The 21,040-nt window shown below is 41.0% G+C and overlaps 1 protein-coding gene across 1 annotated transcript in view; it reads left to right on the top strand.

The window, feature by feature from the left end:
* Positions 1–8,103: 8,103 nt before the first annotated feature.
* The window catches only part of Pten (phosphatase and tensin homolog), a 71,615-nt gene continuing 58,678 nt past the window's right edge, over positions 8,104–21,040 (top strand). Inside the window, exons 1-2 of the mRNA XM_057777593.1 lie at positions 8,104–8,230; positions 8,262–8,924. Of these exons, the coding sequence (XP_057633576.1) occupies positions 8,104–8,230; positions 8,262–8,924 (790 nt within the window). The remainder of the gene's footprint in view (positions 8,231–8,261; positions 8,925–21,040) is intronic.

Raw genomic sequence — 21,040 nt, 5'->3', positions numbered from 1 at the left:
CTCTGTTCTTAGGAGACACAGAAACCACAGTTACTGTGGCAGAACTGTATCTCACAAACTTAATTTATGGATCTTGACACATTCTTTTAATAATAAAATAAAATGAAAAAAACCCGCCCTAACTGGAAAAAGGCTATAGCTGCCTTTGACTGTTATTTAGTGTAATCTTGGGACTAAATGTGGTCTATTACTAGGTGCCAAAATCAGTTAAAAAAGAAATTAAAGATACCAGCACTTGGGAGGCAGAGGCAGATCACAGGTAGATCTCTGTGAGTTAGAGGCCAAGCTGGTCTACATAGCAATTTCTAGGATAGCCAGGACTACATAGAAAAACCCTGTCTCAAAACAAGCAAACAAGCAAGGAAACAAGCAAACAAACAAAAGGGTATTTCATTCATATGACAGGAAAATCAAAGGGCACCAAACAACAGCATGATGGCATGTTGAAATAGAAGGATACAAAAGAGAAGGATGGAACAGGCAAGAGAGAGGACATGAGACAGGAGAGTGGAGGTGTAGATGAAAAAGAAGACAGATGAGAGGTACAGCAGCCATTTCTTCCAGCCTTCTCTCTTGTAAATTTTCTGTACAAGAAAATTTTCTTTGCAAGATTTTTGTTGTTTGCTTTTGAGACAAGGTCTCACTATGTAGTCCTGGTTCCATCCTAGAACGTACTGGCCTGGAACTCTGAGGTCCACTTACCTCTGCCTCCCTATGGGCGGGATTAAAGGGGCCCATAGAAGAAAAAGGAGTGTAAAAAACAAAAGTGGAAAAAGAGATCTGTTTCTGAGGAGGAGGAATGGTGAGCTCGGGAAACTTCTACCCACGTGCATGTAATACTTGAATAAACACCTTAGAATTGTGAGATTTAGGCTTGGAGCGGGGATAAAATGATAACAGTCCTAAATGTTCTGGAAGAAAGCGGGTAGGGCAGTAGGGCCGCTACCATCTTACACTAGTAGGAGCCTGTTGAAAGCCGCAATTCAGCCTTCTTCCCAGGCAGCCTTCTTCCGCCTGAGACTCTGCTCAATGCTCCTTGTCTCCTTCAGCAGGTGGCAGCGTTCCCTTTGTCCTTTGGTGAAGTCTGGTGTTTTCTTCCTAAAGAAGGTTCTTTTCATGACCTTTTCTTTTTTGAGTCCTTTGAGTCCTCACTCATGTGCGCCTTTCCCATTCATTTTGGAAATACTTTCCATGATCATCCTTTACAACATGAGGCAACTCATGTTTTCACACTTGATTCGTTTTTTGGTTCTTTGAGACAAAGTTTCTCTGTGTTAACAGCCCTGTATGTCCTGGAACTTGCTCTGTGGTCCAGGCTGGCCTCAAACTCAAAGAAATGTCTGCCTCTACCTCCCAAGTGCTGGAATTAAAGGCTTGAGCCACCACTGCCTGGCTTTCACATTTGATTTTTAAGGTCCTCATCCTTGGAACTAAGTTCAGGATATGTAGGGCAGACAGTGAGCACCAATCCCATCCCCATATTCTGTGTCCAACTCTAGGGCTGGAAATGCCATGAACAATCATCTCTAGCCCAGTTTCCCTGTGTTAATATGTTCAGGTTCAAAAAAAAAAAAAAAAAAAAAAAAGATAGGCCTTTGCCCCATTTTTGTTTAACTAAAGACATTTCCCAGGCTCCTAAGCATCTAAAACGTTTTGTGTAATGGGAGCATGTAAATCATCAGTTCTAGTTTCTTTGCTGTCCAATGAGGTTGGTAAATAAGGGGGTCTTTGAGATTTCTTCTTGATCTTTCATCCTTCTACCACAGAGAAGTCTGCTGCCATGTAGGACGGAAGAAGTCTGTGGTGCTGTGGAAAGACAATTATTTGCAGAAAAAGAAAATGGTTTGAGCAGAACATTGTTAAGTAGTACACAAACTGAAAAATAGACATAGTTGAAGCAGTTAATTCAGGGAAGAGAGGATACTTGGACTGAGACAGATCTTGTATGACACACAGCATCCTGGTACCACACAGCATCCCTGTGGCACACAGCATCCCTGTGGAACACAGCATCCCTGGAGCACACAGCATCCCTGGAGCACACAGCATCCCTGGAGCACACAGCATTTTTATGGCACACAGCATTTCTTCCAGATATCATTTATGGCAGACACTGAGCAGACCTTTAGGCTTAAATGCTTGAAATTTCTTGGTGAGCCTATCTATCTATCTATCTATCTATCTATCTATCTATCTATCCTAATATTTTTTATTACTTTATAAATAATACCATTCAAAATTTCCACTTCCTCCCCTCCTCCCACTTCCCTCCAGCTCCCCGACTCACCCTTCCCCCCTTTCCCTCCAGTCCTAAGAGAGGGCAGCTCATTTATTTAAAAATGAAACTAGAGCTGGTTATTTGATATTCTTTTGATAATAAACATTTATTTTTAGCTTTAATTACATTGAGTAAAATCACTTTTTTTGTCCTATGAAAACAAAAATGATAACCGTAAAGAACACCTTTAATTCCAGCCTGCTCTACAGAGCAAGTTCCAGGACAGCCAGGGCTACACAGAGAAAACCTGTCTCGAAAACTGTAACAATTAAACAAAACAAAAAACAATGAAACAAATAACCCAAAAAAGCCTTCAACACACAAAGAAACAAATAACAAATGAAGAGAACTCAGTCTCTCTCTCTGAAATGCTTTTTCCTCTTTTTCAGACTTTTATTTCTCAGATATTTTCTATGTATTTAGATGAACACACACACACACACACACACACACACACACACACACACATGGCAGGAGGATCAAAAGTGAAAGGTTATTGTCAGTTACAGTGAGTTCAAGACCAGCCTGTGATAAATAAGAACCAGACTCCCGAACAGACATCAGGTTTTCTAGAAAATATAGGGGCCTAGGAGTGTCTCTTTAGTAATGAAGAGTGTAAGAAATGGCTTCAGGGGTCAACTTTATAATATGCCCTTGATATAAAGATCGAGATGGCTGCAAAATGAGACGCTATACCCATGCTCTTCTTGATAGCTCAGCTTTGGAGCCACCATATGAAGACAGGGAGGCCTTCTGTGAGTTTGGTTCTCTCAGCTGAGTTCCTGGATACGTAGGTGAAACTACATTGGACATTCCAGATCCAGCCAACCTCACCACGGAATAGACCACAACTGTCCCTTGATCTCATCAATGGGGAAAAGAATTGCACAGCCATACTCTTCCCCAAGAATTGTGGGAAAAGAAAGATGGTCCTCTCAAGTCACTGGGTTTTACTGTGATTTGCTGTGAAGCAATAGATAATTGAATCAGTTATCAAGCATCACAGTCATTGACCGTGTGGGCTGTGAGGAGGTTGCAATAGTTTCAGCTCCCAAAGCTGTCCAGGCACCTCTCTACACATACAGTTGAAAACTGTAGGAGCACATAAAAGTGCCAAGTGTTTGTTGACTGAATCATTACAAGAACAGAGATAAGGCTCCCGTCACTATGAGGATAATTTAAGCAGGTTTTGTGTATTTTCTCTTTCAAAAAAGGTACTCGTCCTCCAAAGGAGTTGATTATCTAGACGCTCTGTCCATATCGATTCCATCTCAATGCCCCTCCTAAACCTAGACACATGCAGGCTACCCTGAAACATTTAGTTTCTATTATTAGAAGCGCTAAAACAGCAAACCATGTTCCATAGGGCTAGAACGAGAGTTAAGACCAAAGTAGAGGATCAAGCAGTCAAAGTTAATGGAAATAAAGTTGTTTCGTGTCACTGCTCCCTGAGTGATAATTCCTGTGTGCCAGTGGACACAGTAGCATGGTCTGGTCTGCTCTGTGGTACCCCAGGGAGTACCCAGTTCAGCCTCTGCTTGTCTGAGACTAATGATTTCATACAGAATATCTCTTTCCAGAGACAGAAAAGGTGACAGCCATTTGCAAAAGCTTTGGGAGAGGTTTAGGGTATGGAAAGCTTACAGACAGTAATTCGAAATTTTCTCCTAGAATACAGTCTGTGTGTGAGTCACTGGAGTGTCTTCTGGAGAAAGGCTGAGCACACTGTGCTTAAAAGAACATTAATGGGGGTGGTAAGATGGCTCAATGGGTAAAGGTGTGTTCCATCCAACCCAACAACCTGAGTTAGATCTGTGGAAGGTGTGTGGTGAAAGGAGAGAGCCAACTATTGCAAGTTGTCCTCTGACATGCACCAGTGTGCTATGGCTGTGTATATGTGCTGGTGCATGCTTGCACAATCAATAAATGTAAATGTAAAAATCTAAATAATGATAGAATAAATAAGAGGAAAGCCTTCAGAACCATAGAAGAACAGACCAGTTTAAATTCAAAGCCAATTATCTGTTACCTAATTCATTATTTTCTATTATTTAGAAAATGTTTTTTAGGTAAAAATAGAGACACTTGCTTAAAAATTAAAGCACTTGACTTAACTCTCTTGCTGAAGGGTCAGAGTGTGGGAAAGGAGTGCTCACACACAACATGTTTTAGTGCAGAGCCTACAACAGTGCATTAAGTATTTATGTTATCCACATCCAGTTCTTGGTGACCCACTTATCAAAGAAACCAAGAAAGATTTTTCTTTGTACATCTTTTACATGTAGAAACAATACAGTTTTGGAATCAGCTGTTAGAAACTATAATTAAAGCTGGTTTATCATACTCCCTAATTATTCTATAAAGTTAGTCTCCCTGGAGCTTTGTATAATTCCTCCTTTGTTATAAGCTTCTGTTTCTCCCTGGGGTGTTTTGAATCCAGACAGGTAAGAAAATGAAGTGCTTGGAAACCAGTGTATTGTAGTATCAGGTCAGCCAAGCAGATCTATTTTCATTTGAACTTAAGTATTTTTTATTGCTATCTGGGTTTTTCCTTTCCTCGTCTATTCACATCCTTTGAAAGGAGTAAAGAAGCAAAAAACACCAACATTTTTAAAAGGCTATATCAGTATTTCTTTGAGAAACATATTATACTGTGAGAGGAAACTCCGAACAAAATCTGACGTTGCCAGCCTGATCATACACCAGTCAACATGGTTATCTATTCTTTAACCACTAAGAGGAGAGGACCCTGGGTTCAGGGAAGCAGCTGACTGGTTTCCGGCTTCTTCCCTCACTTGGACGTGCCTCTGGGCTGGTGTCAAGTTCCAGCACTTCAGTGCTGTGATGTTCTTCCCCTGTGCTCTAGAGTGATGTTCTGGAAACAGAAAAGGGTCCCCTTTCCTCCAGTCCAGCATCAGGAAGCTTAGGAATAAATGCCTTTGCTTTTCTTTAGAGAAAGCTTTCAGAGCGTCTTAGACACTCTTAGACTATGTCACACAAGATGGCTCCAGGGAAGAGGCAAAACAGGGTGATGCCAGTAACGGGGACTCTGGGGACAAGCACTAACGTGGGGTATTTTCCCCTCCTCAACCTACTTCTCTTGATGTAACTTCATTCTTATTTTTCCCACCGAGGAGTAGTAGACACTCCACTGGGCACAATTTAGTTTTTTTTACCATGCGTCTCATGTAACACCTTGACTTTGGGGGTTGCATCTAAAATAGAGCTCCATCTTAGAGTAGGCTGTATAAGTGAGATTTATTCACATCTTTAGAAACCAAATGTAGGCCTTTCTTCTATTGTTTTCAAATTGCCCTCATCTGTATTCTCTGCCTCCCCCAACTGACCAGAAGAACTGTGCACAGAAACAGCTTGCAATAAACATCAATGCTTGCTGAGCTTGAGCTGCTAACTCCTGCAGAGAGATCTTAAAAGGATGCATCCAAATACAAGCTTTGAGTAGCCTCAGAGATCGCTAATAGAACTGTAAATATCCCTGGTTTAATTAGCAGTCCTGGAGTTAGGTAATGGCCCATGGCTCTCTGAGCCAGGCCTCTTGAGGTTTCTAGGCTTCAGGAGCTGCCTGCAACTATGCTGTGCACATACGCAATTTTCTTTCTCCTATACTTCATAAACCCTCTGCTGGCCTGCCTAGACACACCTACTCGCAATTACTGCAATACCCATGATAATTGATTACTAATCTCCAGATTTCTAAAACGACCCAGTGCCTTAGCTTAGGTCTCAAATCAGATACTTTCGGACTCGAATTGTTACCCTGAGAACTAAGTCCTCTGGGAAAAGAACAAAAAGGAAGAAATCCCAGCGTTGGTGATGTCATTTTTCTCCAAGCTCAAGGTGATCTCTTGCTTTGTGGCTGGCTGGTCGGGGAGGAGGGGCTTGCCTTCTAGTTATCAGCACTTCTGAACCAGCTCTCTCGACCGCGACAGGTCAGCCAATCCCGGCAGTAAGCTTTTACTTGACAGGTTTGTTCTGGGCGGACAGCCATTGACTAGGTGCTCAGATAAGTCACTTGGCTGAGTCTACAGTAGGTGGGGCGCGCTCACCAGTTCAGGGGCAGTGACTGGAAGTTTGTTGCAACATCGGTAGGCTCAGGCAGCCAGCAGCAACAGGAGATACCCTTTTGCCCCGCGAGTACCGATCTAGAGAGGGTCCACTGCATTAGCTAAGGAGATGCGTCAGACCCCCTAAGGCCCAGCCTCTTCTTCCCACGCTTGGGAACGCGCGGGGCGGGCAGATCCAGAGTCTAGTGTCTCGGCCTTCTGGCTCGCTCTATGGGTTGCAAGCGAAAGGGAGTAACAGGCTGGGGACTCTCCGCATCACCGTGCACAAACCGGCGGCGGCCAGCAGAGAGGGGTGGCGGGGGCACGTGCTTGGATGTGGGTGCTTGTGTAACCAGCTCCCCAGGCGCTTGGCCCTGACAGCGCTCCTGCGGATCGCTCGTGGGTGCTTTTCTCCGCTCCGACCGGGGAGAGCTGGGGTCCAGAAGCCCCCACCTGGGGTAACCATCTAGTAGAGCCGAGGAGTCCAGGCTCTTGCTTCAGCAGCACACAGATACGGGAATGGGAATTTGGAAAGTTCCCCAACTAGGACCACACGTGACCTCCTCCTGAAAGTAGTTCCGGCCGTGGCTCGTGTATCCTTCCACCTCGCCTTAGAGCCCTCCCAGGCCTGCTCGCCCCGCCCACTCGCTGGTTGCAGCTTCCGACCGTTCCATACTGCACACCCCGGGCCGGTAACCGGGTCCCGGACCGGGCATCGTGCTGCTGGGGCAGCACCTGGCCACAGCGATGCAATTCTGGCCGGGTTTTCATAGAGGCCGCAAAGGGGACGGGAGGCTTAGTTTCTTCGAGACGGAGGTTGACTGATCCGGTAGACCCACCGCTGCGGGGAGCTGCCGGTCTCAGCGCTCGGCAGTAGAGGGGTGCGCCCTATTCGTGGAGATCCACTTTGTTCTCCCAGGGGTGTCCTCTGGGACCTGGGAACTCAGGGGAGACGTGTGTGTACACGCCCCGTATGCACAATCATCATGCTTGGCTGGGAGCGTTCATCTTTCGGGCAAAGAAACCCAGCTGCCTGGGAAGCAGGAGGTGGGGCAGGGAACCCGAGCCCGACGAGGTGACCCACGCGGGACACACAATAGGGGGTTGTTCTTTGTGCAAAGACTGACACCTTGAGGACATCGTGGGGGGAGAGGTGCACCAGCTAGGTAAGACTGTTGCCGACAAATCCTAGCGAAGCACCGCAATCTGACCACAGCGCAGGGCAGGGAATGGAAGAAAGCCAGGGACGGAGGCAGGATAGGTGTCCCCCGCCGCAAGGCCAGACCAGCGCCGCCACTAGTCTGACCCACCGGACCGGAGAGCAGTTAGGGATCCTGCTCAGCGCAGCTTCACTCGGCCCCTACCTGCCCTACCTCTGCCAGGTCTCTGCGCCGAGGCCGAAGCCGGCGCAGCTCCCGGCGAGAAGCGCGGTCACACTGGGCATGCTCCGCGGCGCTCCCCGCCCCTCCCCGCCGACGCCCCGCCCCTCTCCGCCCCTCCCCCGGCTCGGCCGCCCGCCCCCCGCCCGCCTCCCGCCTCCCCTCCGGCTTCGGAGGCGCCCGGCTCTCCCGGCGGGGCGGCGGAGGGGGCGGGCTGGCCGGCGCACGGTGATGTGGCGGGACTCTTTGTGCACTGCGGCAGGATACGCGCTTGGGCGTCGGGACGCGGCTGCGCTCAGCTCTCTCCTCTCGGAAGCTGCAGCCATGATGGAAGTTTGAGAGTTGAGCCGCTGTGAGGCCAGGCCCGGCGCAGGCGAGGGAGATGAGAGACGGCGGCGGCCGCGGCCCAGAGCCCCTCTCAGCGCCTGTGAGCAGCCGCGGGGGCAGCGCCCTCGGGGAGCCGGCCGGGCGGCGGCGGCGGCAGCGGCGGCGGGCCTCGCCTCCTCGTCGTCTGTTCTAACCGGGCAGCCCTCTGCTGAGCGGCTTCGGAGAGAGACGGTGGAAGCCGTGGGCTCGGGCGGGAGCCGGCGCAGGCTCGGCGGCTGCACCTCCCGCTCCTGGAGCGGGGGGGAGAAGCGGCGGCGGCGGCCGCGGCTCCGGGGAGGGGGTCGGAGTCGCCTGTCACCATTGCCAGGGCTGGGAACGCCGGAGAGTTGCTCTCTCCCCTTCTCCTGCCTCCAACACGGCGGCGGCGGCGGCGGCACGTCCAGGGACCCGGGCCGGTGTTGAGCCTCCCGTCCGCCGCCGCCGCACCCCCCCTGGCCCGGGCTCCGGAGGCCGCCGGAGGAGGCAGCCGCTGCGAGGATTATCCGTCTTCTCCCCATTCCGCTGCCTCGGCTGCCAGGCCTCTGGCTGCTGAGGAGAAGCAGGCCCAGTCGCTGCAACCATCCAGCAGCCGCCGCAGCAGCCATTACCCGGCTGCGGTCCAGGGCCAAGCGGCAGCAGAGCGAGGGGCATCAGCGACCGCCAAGTCCAGAGCCATTTCCATCCTGCAGAAGAAGCCTCGCCACCAGCAGCTTCTGCCATCTCTCTCCTCCTTTTTCTTCAGCCACAGGCTCCCAGACATGACAGCCATCATCAAAGAGATCGTTAGCAGAAACAAAAGGAGATATCAAGAGGATGGATTCGACTTAGACTTGACCTGTATCCATTTCTGCGGCTGTTCCTCTTTGCTTTTCTGTCATTCTGATAACGTTGGAGTAGACGGATGTGAAAATTTTCCGTAGTTGGGGGTGACTATAACGTTTAATCCTGGTCGCATTTTTAGATCGTGTATTTTCTGTCTCTTGCAGGGTGTTCAACCTAGGGAGTGTTCAGCTAGACGGAACTCATGCCTGCTTGCAAGTGTCAAGGCACGGGTTGGTTTCTTGTCTAGCTCCGAGGTCTCTTCTTAAAATCTATTGTCCGTGAATGCAGAGTACTGTACTTTGGATTAACGAGCTCGTTAATCCAAGTCTCCTAAATGAACCAAAAAAATAGACGCTGGGAGGTTGTGCATATTTCGATTAGATCATGACTTAGGCCCTAGATGTAGGGTGTAGATCAGATTAAAATGAAAGTCCGTGCCGCACGTAGGCATATTGCCTCAGAATCTTGCAGTGATTGTTAGTTTCCTGGGTTGCGTTGATAGATTTTTCTAAAATGTGACTTGTGAACTGATTTGCATAACTTTATAGGCATAGCCACCCTCAGCATAGATGGTGCACATTTGAGGGTAAAAGCAGGTTTGTGTGTTTAAACTGAGGTAATTAAGACTTTGGAGCTAGATTGAGAAGTTTTGTAGTTTGCGGTCAACAGTGTCAGAATATGTGTTATTGGACCTTTTAATAGAACTTTGTTAAATTAGACTTTGTTTCCTGATGAGACGTGGGATGGGGCCTGAGATTTGTGTTTCAGTGGTATTTAGCATTCATTTGGCTTTGCCATACGTGATAGGCTAGAGATTGAACAGTTTTTGATCCCAGATGATGATGCCCGTGTGAATTGAAGGATATTGTATGTGGCAAATGATTGCAGAGGTTAAAGCTCTGCTCTCGCATGAAATTTTAAGTATTACCGTGAGCTAGAATTTGCTGTTGATGTTTTTTAAGTTTCAGGTGCTTTGACCGGTTGACTGTCCATGAGTTTTACCCTGATTTGTATAGAATGTCAGTGTAACTGTAACCAGCTACTACCCAGAGATACTAACAAAAGTGGCTCACTGGCTTCAGAACTGTCAGTAGGCTAGCTTTTTAAATGCAGCAAATTACTGAGTCAGCTCGTTGAATAAGACAGAAACCCAAGAATTTTTTAACGGTGTATAGTTCTGATTGTCTAAAAGTTAGTTCTTTGTACTTCAGAAGTTCGCGGTTATCTTAAAGCATTGATCTTTGCAGTTTCAGGTATGGTACTGGTTTTGATCAGGCATAGGAAGAGAGCCCTCCTTTTTTGGAGGAAGTATTGACAGATACTGAGAGCTTTTGGGAGGCCGGTGTGTCAGGTGTGTGGAAACACAAGTTGCTTGTCTGACAGGCTTGAAGATGTATTAGGCCTTTTGTTACAACCCCCAATTTTTTTCACGAGACTTGTAACAATGAACAATATTTAGTTAAAATTAAGTAATTGCGTAATTGTTAATAATGTATTCTTGGTAAAAGTTATTTCTTAGTAAATCAGTAAATTAGTAAATCAGTAGACATTTTCTTAAGGCAGAAGGGCAGCAACTTGCCTATACATGTCCTGCTAATAATTAGAGCATTATGGAGAGGACTTTTTTTTAACTAAATAAAATGTTTTCATTTGGAAGAGGTTCGATTTTTTTTTTAATTGCATTAGCGGCATATAAACATGCATAGCTAATTTTGGTCGAGTTTTTGTTCTGAAATGAAGATGGAATTCACTGAAGAACTGGCTTCAGAAACAGGCTAATTTTCTGTTAAAAATACACTTTGAGAGGAATCTTTAATTTTCCAGTTTGCATTAATTGATAAAGCTTTACTCAGGATGAACTTGACCTTTTCTGAAGGTAATTGGAAAAAATTCTGAGATATTATTTGCTTCAAGGCATTTTATTGTTGGTGAGAATTAGTTGTAGTAATCTAGATATAGGAGGAATTAGTCAGGTATCTATTTAATTGAAAAAAATAGGTCCTCATTCAAGAAAAATCTGGAAAGCTTGGTAGTCGAGTTTCTTAACTTCCACAGTAGACTTATGCTTTTCCCACTTGATTTAAAATTGTCAGGGGTATTGGACCTCAAGATTGTTTTGCCAAATTTTTATGTATGAGCAGTGACATGATTGCAGTTCCTTATTTGATTTCATAATACATGGGCTTCTGCGCATGCAGTTTATGTGACTTAAAAGTCTAAAACTGTACTTTTAGTTATGATGTGCGTGGAAAGAGTATCAAATAGTGCATCAAATGATTAATTTAAACACTTAATTTCTAGAGCTGTGGTTTTATTGAGCCAAATGTTAATATGAAAAAGAGTCAGGAGGGGAAAGGCGGTGAAGGCATTGCTCTTCTGAGAGTTGTTCTTCCAATAATTCTGATAAGCCAGAGGGTTTGCTTGGTTCCTTATCAGTGTGTTCTGTGTTCGGGGGCAGGAATTAAAATTAAAATGCTCTTTGAAGACTACTGCTGGTCAGTATTGTCACTGAAGCTGGCCAAATTAAATTCCTTTATGAAAGTAGTGAGTGGGATTAAAAATTTTATTTGCTGAAGGGTTAACAGTGATGTACTTTCAGGAAAGTCAAGGAAAATTGAGTTTTAAAATCTTTTGCAAAATTGTATTGTAAGAATTTGTTGGTTGGATTTTATTCTTAGCAGTCTGGAAAACAGACTCTGTGAGATTGCGAGATTTCGTGTCTTTGAAGCACACGCAGAGCCCAGCCTGCTGTGACAGTTTGTGTGGTAGGTGTGCTTCCTTTCAAACACCAATCCGCTCGGGACAGTAGAACCTTGCAGTGATTGCTAATGTTAGCTGTTTGTTACAAGCGAGTAATTGTTGAAAGTAATTCTAGTTTTTTTTTTAAAGATTGTGCAATCTTTTTTAAAAAAATCTTTAATCTTGCCTTTTTGTAGTCATCTGTTTCTTTCCTGAAAAACATGACTATGTAATTGCTGTATAATAGATTGAAAATTTAATTTTCCCTAAAACTTACTTAAGAATAAAATGCGTCAAAACGAGTAATTTTCAGTTATATATAATTCAATATAAGGAAAAGCAATTTCATTACTGTCAGTTGTAAAAGTTGACACAGTATAATGATGCAGGCTAAGATTGCTTTTAAAGTATTATTAATTGAAGGTTAAATAATTCAAGTTAAATATGACATTACCATGTTCATTTTATACTTGGTTTTAGAAAGTGGAGATTCATTGGCTTTAAAATTTTTATTTAAGTAACAAAAGAAAGACAGTGTATTCTAATTTTTGTGTGGAACGTTATGTCTAATTTCTCATAATTATGTAAAATATATATCTTAAGTATTACGAACTAGCTTACCTTCTGGAAATGAATTTAGTTCATTCAACTTGAACGAATGTTACAACTTGAGATTTGTCTTCGTGTGCTTTTCTTTCGTTTGTTTGTAGCTTAACAGTATTAACAATTTTTAAGCCGCTTCTAAAATAGTCACTTTGATGACTTGATTAGAAAATTATTCATGCAGGAAAGAACAAAGTTTGAATATTCTTTTCAGTAAATACTCAGTTTTCAATATTTTATTTTGTGTCTTAGTCTTTTTAGTAAGCCCAAAATATAGACAGTGTTTATATGTTTTTTTAATTTTTATTTATTTATTTTTTAGACAGTGTTTTTATATTGATAATGTATTTGCATTCATAGTTGGCAAAGTTAAACTGAGAAGCCTGTGTACATAGGACAGTTTTTCGTTTCCATGAAATGTTAGGCCTATTCCATCTTAGAAGTGTTTAGTTCCAGAAGACAGTACTAGTTATTAGTACAGCTTAAGAAATTTATTGGATAGTGTTTTTTCTTTTTCCGTAGAAACTACTGGCTCATAAAAGAGAAGTTTTACTACCCAGAGCTGATGACTCTTGAGTTTTGTTCCTTTTTTTTTCACCCTGTAGATAAACTTGATTTGCAGAATTGGCTTTGTGATCTACATTTAAGAAGAGTTACAAGAATTTGTTCTAAAGATCAGGATTTAGGTCATTTGTATGATTGTATCAAAAATGATTTCTGTAAATATTCATTACTTTTTGTAGTTGCTTCGTGCGTGGTCGATTTGAAATTGATGCAGTTGCTCCTGGAGATATCACCGATATAGAGGATAGATGAAATAGCGTTTACTCATCCTTTTTATAGGTCATGCAGCCATCACATGACTTTCTTGGTTAGGTGCTTAAAGTGTTTTGATGTGGGCATAATTTATTGGTTCTCTTTGTATTGAATATATTATCACAGTAAACGTGATTTAGGAATGAATTGATTTTGGCAGGGAAGTTTCAGTTTTGTTCAGAATAGCACACTCTTCCATTGCAACGGTTGGCATTAGGACACTTGTCTTTACAGTCTTTACAGTATTAGACTTGTACATGTTGGTAGTGTTGAAACTTTGGAGAGATGGCATTGCAGTTGAATACCTTTTGCTAGCAAAGAATCTTCTTTACCTGTATGTATATGGTGTGGAAAAGACTGTAAATATGCTATGTTTTGTGTAATTAGTTAAATATAATCAAAAAACAACCCTTTACATATGAACAGTTATTCTAACTATAAATATTTGAATTTTCTGTGTGTATAGTATATATTATTATTCTAGAAAATGGATTTTCTCCTTATAGAATAGACTGCTTTGGAGTTCATTTTAAAACATGATTGAGTCTTTTTGGAGGTCATTTTAGAACATGATTGATTGAGTCTCTTAAATTACATTAAAATACAACAGGTTTTGTCTACACTCTGAAGTTATACATTGTTTCATCTTAGTTTTAGGCAGACAGGGTGGGCTGGGGCCAGCTGTCTGTACTGTGATCTTGGCTCTGTCAGTTAGTAGCTGGATGTCTCTGTGCTATTTAATTTCCTCAGTCTTATTTTACCTGAAATAAGGGTAGGATAATGGTACCCACCACAAAAGTTAATCTTCATTAAATGATGGAAGTATCTCGACATAGTAACTCATTCCAGTGAGGCGGAGGCAGGAGGATTTTTGGTAAGCCTTAGTGCAGCTGGATGGACTGCATAGTGAGTCTGAGGCCATCCTGTTGTTCATAGTGTGTGCCAAGCCAGCCAGGGGTCCATAGTGAGACCCTGTCTGAACAAGCAACAGACAGTACCATAATCAGTGCCTTACTATGGTGTCTACCTCATCGTAAAGACTTCTGTCACAGCTACTACTCTTAACAATTTCCCAGATGTTAGAAAATTTTGCATTTTCGTTTCTAGAATGAGCAGTGTTTATGAATTTGCTCAGTTTGAGACCTGTTGCAATTTTAATTGATTCAAGATATTTTTTTTAAAAATGGCGGATTTTTTTAGGAATTTAATTTACTGTTTCCTCATGGAGTTGCTCAAAATGAAGTTTATCGAGCTCATCAGAAAATGTTTGCTTTCTGCTTTGATGGGAAGGTGAAAACTTTGTTTAGCATAGTGAATTTAAAACTATCTGTTGTAAGATTAAATTTTTTTTAATATTTGTTTTTAATTGAGCTATACAATTTTCTCTACTCCCTTTCCTCTCCCCCTTCCCTTTTTACCCTCTCCCCTAAATTTTCTTTTAGTACTCTATAGATGATTGAAATATATAACATCTATTACATAGTATGTGTGTTTATATAGTATTCCTATGATGCAGATATGATATATTTGCTCTTTAGAGTCAGGTTCTCACCATATAGCTCTGATTTGTCTGGAATTCGTGGCTATTCTTGGCTAGTATCATAGTTATTTTTTTACCAAGAATAATCCTCATCACTAGTGAATAGAACTTCTAATGTATAACTCAGAGTTAGGTAAACTCTTTATCAGTAAAGGTATATTAGCATTTCCTTTTAAGTTCAGCTTTATGGGGTAGTTATGTAGCCCTGCCAATTTACATTCATTATAACAGACATATTCAATATAATGTGCAGCGAATTAGTGTAAGAATTTAAAGTTAGTGTTAATCCTGTAATATTGCCCCCTTTTTCATGTTTGGCCAAGATTTTCCACATAAGTAGAACTTTGAAATAGGAAGAAAAAGCTAAAAGGATTCTTTTTTTCTTCATGTACTCTAGTTTTTAAAAATCACATTCATTTATTTGGGGTTGGGATGGGAGGAATGAAATGGGGCATGTATGTACCAGGGTCTCAGTGTGGAGGCAGAGAACTATCGAGGTGGTTCTCTACTTCTTTATTGGCACTGGGAATGGCACTCAGGTTGTTAGGCTTACAGGAAGCACCTTTGCCCTACTGAGCCATCATAGAAGTTTACATGCATTTTCTTATCAAGGAGAGGGAAGTAAGCTTAAGGTCTGGCTGCCTGCTTGTGACAGGGAATGTTACTTCTTTGCTTTGCTTGTATTGGCTTTTCAGATGTTTAGTATCCTCAGTAGCGCATATTCGTTTCCAGAAGGATGGCGTGGATGCTGCTGGAACCATTTCAGGACTTTGTTCTTATGAACTCCGCCCCCCAGTTTTGTAACTTAGCTGTATTTTTGGTGTAACACAAGTTGTAAAATTGAGTTGCATATCTTCATGTCTGACTTTGCTACATTGTCTAAATCAATTTCCGTCTTTCTTTTGTGTACTTGTACTATGGCAAGTGTATAGGTGCTGTATCATTAGAGCTCTGCAGAATAACTGACTTTTCTTTCTTTAAAAAATAAAAAAAAAATCCTGTAGATTTTCAGACTGAAGTAGAATAGTTTCTTTCTTTCTTTTTTTAAATTAGTGATTGCAGAACTAATTTTGTTTACTTTGGAACCTTTGAATAGGATGTAATTACTCAAGGTATGTAATTCTGCTTTGAATCAGCTATCTTTAAAAGAGTTGTATTTCTAAAAATGATTCATAAAATCAATATACATGTTTAAAGTTGGAAGCAAATTTTTGATTTGATTTTTTTTCATTAACTTTTTTTTCTTTAATGAGACTTGCTTTTGAGTATTTGTGTTTCTCTAAACTAGAGGTTAAGTAGAATTTAAGATTTTCTTTTACTCCTAGAATGAAGTTTTGGGAGATATTATTAAGGTTGCCTCTAGGTCTCTGTATTACATTATCTTTCATCAAACAAACCTTACTTGATGTATTACACTTTATGTATATGAATGTGTGTAGGCTAGCAATCAACATGGGTGCCTTCCTCTTTTGCTCTCTACCTTATCTTTTGAGACAGGGTTTTTCTTTGAGCCTGGACTTCACCCATTTGGCTAGACTGTCTGTCTTCTGTCTCTACCCTCCAGTGCTGGCTTACAGATGTGCACCACCATCCAGGGCTTTGCATTGGTGCTGGGGACCTGCCCTCAGATCATTGTGGTTGCATAGTAAGTGTTTGCTTTATTTATAGCACCAATTTCTCAGCCTCCATGGGATACTCATTTGAACTGATAATATTTATCAACAGACATAAGTCCTACATAGCCGGACATAGGAAATATGCTGATTTTGTAGACAAGGCTCAGTGAATTAGAAAGGCAGCCTGCTGGAATGCAAAAGAATATAGCTTGGAATTAGCCAGACCCCCAAATACAGCTTAAATTCCTGTCCCAGTTTCCATCTTTCTAGTATGAGGCAAAGCTGTGATTTGTACGTGTTTTCGTTAGAAGTATGTGGTATTTTCAGAGTATAGTGTGCTTACTCAGGAGGATCCCCTCCTACTTCATGTGGGACTTTTGCTAGTGTCTGGATTTTGGTGGGCATGGCCATAACAGGTGGCAGAAGACTTGATTGCATTTAGACATCTGCAGGACGTGGGATCTGGCAAATGCTAGATGAAGTGTCTGATATGCCTTAGATTGTGGATGGGCCTAACTAGGTTTTCTGACTGGTGTGGGGCTTATGTTTCTTGATAAGAACTTTGTCCACTAAAGATTTCACTAGTAAGTAAACGATTTATTTGATGAGGTCTCATGTCTTTTGGCATTGTGAGATTTTGGACCTGTTAGAAAAATTAAACTTGTGTGTATGTTGTTGAGAAGGGTGTCACAGGGAATGCAGGAGGGGATGGACTTAAAGCAGGTAAAGTCGAATGTGTCACTCAAGCCTGCAATTCTAGCACTCTTGAAGCTGAGGCAGGAGGATTGTTTTATGTTTGACGATAGCTTGGGCAACCTTGTACTGCTATACTTTGAGTTCTACAGTCAGACCCTAAAATAGAAGGATTGTTTTGTTTCATGTGTGAACAATTTTCTCTATAATGGTTTAGGGAGTTAGTTTGTTGCTAGTGTCTTTAATGTTACTATTGTTTAACATTTTCTTTAGTCTTAGACTTTTACTCTAACCCTTTATTTCTTCAGATCAGATGAAGTTAAATATGCTGATGTGAAATGGAAATTTCTAACAAGTAATAACAGAAACAGTTACATTTTTCCGGATGAGGAGGACGGGGCTACTTGACCGCAATATTGGATGCTTGTTCTTTTCTGAGCCTTCCATTTGTTGTCAGCTTGGTTGAATTAAAGTGTTTTACTTACCTAAAATAAAAATTGAAACCACTGTGAAGTTTTTCTGCTTTGGGGGTGCAAGTTTCAATTAGTCCAGAGATGCAAAGAAACCGAGGGAGTAAAAAGGACATTGGAGTTCTTGTTTTATTTTTAGGGATCACAAACATAATTATAAGTGTTCTAGGAATAGATTAGTTGCTAAATTTTTTTTTCTGTTTAATTTTACAATTTCATTTTACACTCACTTTACACAGAATAAAATGTCAAGACCTTATTTTCTAAATTCATAGGAAGTTTAAGTGCTGATTTAGAATTTTGATTCTTAAAGTTAAAGAGAGATGTTTAGATATACTAATAAATATTGTAAAGCCAGTGTGACTTATTACAGTAGCCTCCTTCAGAAAGAAAAGCAAATGGTCTTCATTGCTTTAATCCAGCTGGATAAATTATAGTGATTAAGTCTATGAGTTAAAAACTCATTTGCTTAATAAAGAAAATTCTTTTTATAAAAAGATTACTAAGAAAAAAAAGTAGCTTTTTTTTCTTTTTGGTTTTTTGAGACAGGGTTTCTCTGTAGCCTTGGAGCCTGTCCTGGAGCTAGCTCTTGTAGACCAGGCTGTCCTCAAACTCAGATCCGTCTGCCTTTGCCTCTTGAGTGCTGAGATGAAAGGCATGTGCCACCACCGCCCAACAAAATCACCTTTTAAAAAACTTAATAACTTTGCATTGTTTTCTAATTCATGATGAACTTAAAGAAATGCCTTTTTCTTTTTGAATAATTTGCATAATGCTCCATAATGGAAATTGTCAAAAATATTTATTTACTTATACATTAAGATTTCTCCATTTTTTTCTCTTAATATAGTTCCTTGGAGTGGACTTATGGTGACAAATAGGGACAGTTTTTATGATTCAGATTTAACAAAAAAAAAAAAACAAAAAAACTAAGTACTAGAGCCTTGAAATGTCTCCATCCAAAATTACTTCTAGGAAATCTATTGTACGTTTAATACTTAATGTTTATATTACTTATGAAGACAACATATATGTATATAATATGTTATATATAATGTATAGGATATATATATATATATATATATATGAGAGACAGTTTCTGATTCTCTAGCCCATGCTGACCTGTCTCACTATATATATCCTAGTTTTTCATCCTCTTAAGGACTGTGATTATAGGCTTGTATTACTATTTCAGAACCAAAATACTTTTAATAGGTTAATTTCATTTACTTTGGAGTATTTTTGCTGTGTTAAAATTGAAGTGGAATAGAAGCAATTTGAATAAACTATTTTCACACTAAAATGGGCATAGCTCTGTTGATGTCCTTTTTGAATCCAGGGTTATTGGCTTGCCATGATGCTACTGTTTTGTATTTTGAATGATATGGTTTATATTTGCATAGTTGCCCACGTTATTGTTATACTGTTAATTGATGAAAATTTTTTGTGCATTTGCACTAACAAGTACTATTTATAGTGAAAAGTGAATTTAGCAGTTTTGTTAGACATTATTTTTAAGTCAGATACTAAAAGAAAACCTTTATCCTTATCAACTAATTGATAATCTTTATCAGTGAACTGTACTAATATTTTTGAACATAATATTTAAAACAAAGTGATACAAACACAATTGTCTTATTTTTATAAACAAAGTTACTACCAGGTGTGTTTGTATGGCCTGATTCTTAGCACCTGGGAGTTGTCTTCAGGAAAATCAGACATTCAGAGTTGTCCTTGGCTATATAGTAACGTTAAAGCCTAGCCTACGCCACAGGAGACCCTTAAAACTTAAAAACCAAGTCAAATAAAAAAATTACTTATTATTAAGTACATTTTTCCCCCAAATAAAATGAAACTTAAACTGAGATTTTCACCTAGGCATGATGTTTGCTGTCTTAGGTTCTAGTAAAACTTAGTGATGGCAAAACTATTTCTTTAGTCTTTCTGTGTTGCCCTTTGGAGGGTGGCAGACACAGTCCAGTGTCTTGAGTAGTTTCTGTGGACTAGTTTATCGGAAATTTGCATGAAAGTATATTAAGCAGTGAGATGCATTCTTTATCTAGATTATATCCAGATTGTGATCACAATTGTGTGTTTGAAAATATGTGAGGGTCCTTACTAAGAGTGTTTGCATTTCACTCCTGAGGTCACAGGTTGTTTTTGCTGTGTGGTGTCTAGGAGCCCAGGCCTGCCACCTGTTCTAAGTGGTAGTGTTTTTGGAATCATCTAGTAGTTTTTAAGACCTAAGATTGTTTTAGGCCTAAGATCTGCTATCATTTGTACTTCGTTCATAAGCCACTCAGGGGCTGCTAATGCTGCTGCTGCAAGCCTGGAGTGTTTGGATGCTTCAGTAGAAGTGTTGTGTTTTCACTTGAAATACCAAATTACACGATATTTTGAGGTTTCCAAGCTAGGTTTTTAACAAGTTACATAAGAATTGATAATATGAAACTTAGTGAGGGAACTGATATATTAAGCAACTTTAAGCATTTGCTTCAAGTATTTTTTCAAGTCTTGTGCTCTTTTTCCTCCCACAACTTTATTCTGATCTGTATATAAAAGAACTAGCTCATTTAAACATTTTCTCCTGAATCCTAAGCTACTTAAGAAGTTGTTTCTAATTTAAACATTTCATCCCTATGAACTAACTCGATGTTAGTTATGCTGTATAGAAATCTTTAAAGTGCCTTCATAGAATTTGATGAATTTTAGTTTTTTTTTTTTTCAATTTTTTTGGTTTTTGGTTTTTCTTTTTTTCTTCCTTTTTTTTTTTTTTTGGAGACTGAGTTTCTCTGTGTATTTCTAATTCTTCTGGAACTCACTCTGTAGACCAAGCTGGGCTCAAATTCACAGAGATCTGCATGCCTCTTGCCTTCCTAAGTGCTGGGATTAAAGGCGTGCACCACCACTGCCCAGCTGGTTTTGATTGTTCAAGACAAAGTCTTACTACGTATCTCTGATTGTCCTGGAACTCACTCTGTGACCAGGCTAGACTCAAACTCAGAGATCACCTGCCTCTGTCTCCCAAGTGCTGGGATTAAAGACGTGTGCCACCTCCCCACCCCCCAGGATTAGCTTTTTTTTTATTATTATATTAATTTACTTTTATTTTCTTGAATAGGTTTTTTTTTTTTTTTATGTGCCAAGTGGTTACTAGAATAAAAAAGTAATGGTTTAAGTTTTGATAACTGAATTTGTACTTTCAAACCCAGTTTTGCCTGGGGCCTGTACTTTTGGTACTTCAGCCTCACCAGGTTAGTGTCTGTGAGGGAGAAGATTGTGTTAGTATAGTTTTGGGATGTTGACTGGCATGGCTTTTCTTTTGGTCAAGACTGAATTACAGGCCATGAAACCGCGGCCTTTTTGCATTGGAAGCCAGTGTGTATGCAAATGATCATTCTTATTCTTACCCTGTTAAATTCAGTTTTTACTCAAATGCTGAAAGTTTACAAATAATTACCCATTCTGCTCATTTAGTTTGTGGATAATGTGGAGTCTTGAAAGGGTTCCTCTCTCATTATTTTCATTTATGTTATTTCCATTTAATTGGTGTTTTTGTCTTCTTGGATACTGAACTTTGTAGCTCCCTCTTCCTTTCTGTTAGGGCCTCATGTGTAGTCCCAGCTGGCCTGAAACCCTTCCTGCCTCTGCCTC

The sequence above is a fragment of the Chionomys nivalis genome, chromosome 8 (assembly GCF_950005125.1).
Source record: "Chionomys nivalis chromosome 8, mChiNiv1.1, whole genome shotgun sequence".
NCBI classification, from domain to species: Eukaryota; Metazoa; Chordata; class Mammalia; order Rodentia; family Cricetidae; genus Chionomys; species Chionomys nivalis.
Note: the sequence above shows the minus strand (reverse complement) of the source record. Positions and strands in the feature narration are given on the sequence as shown.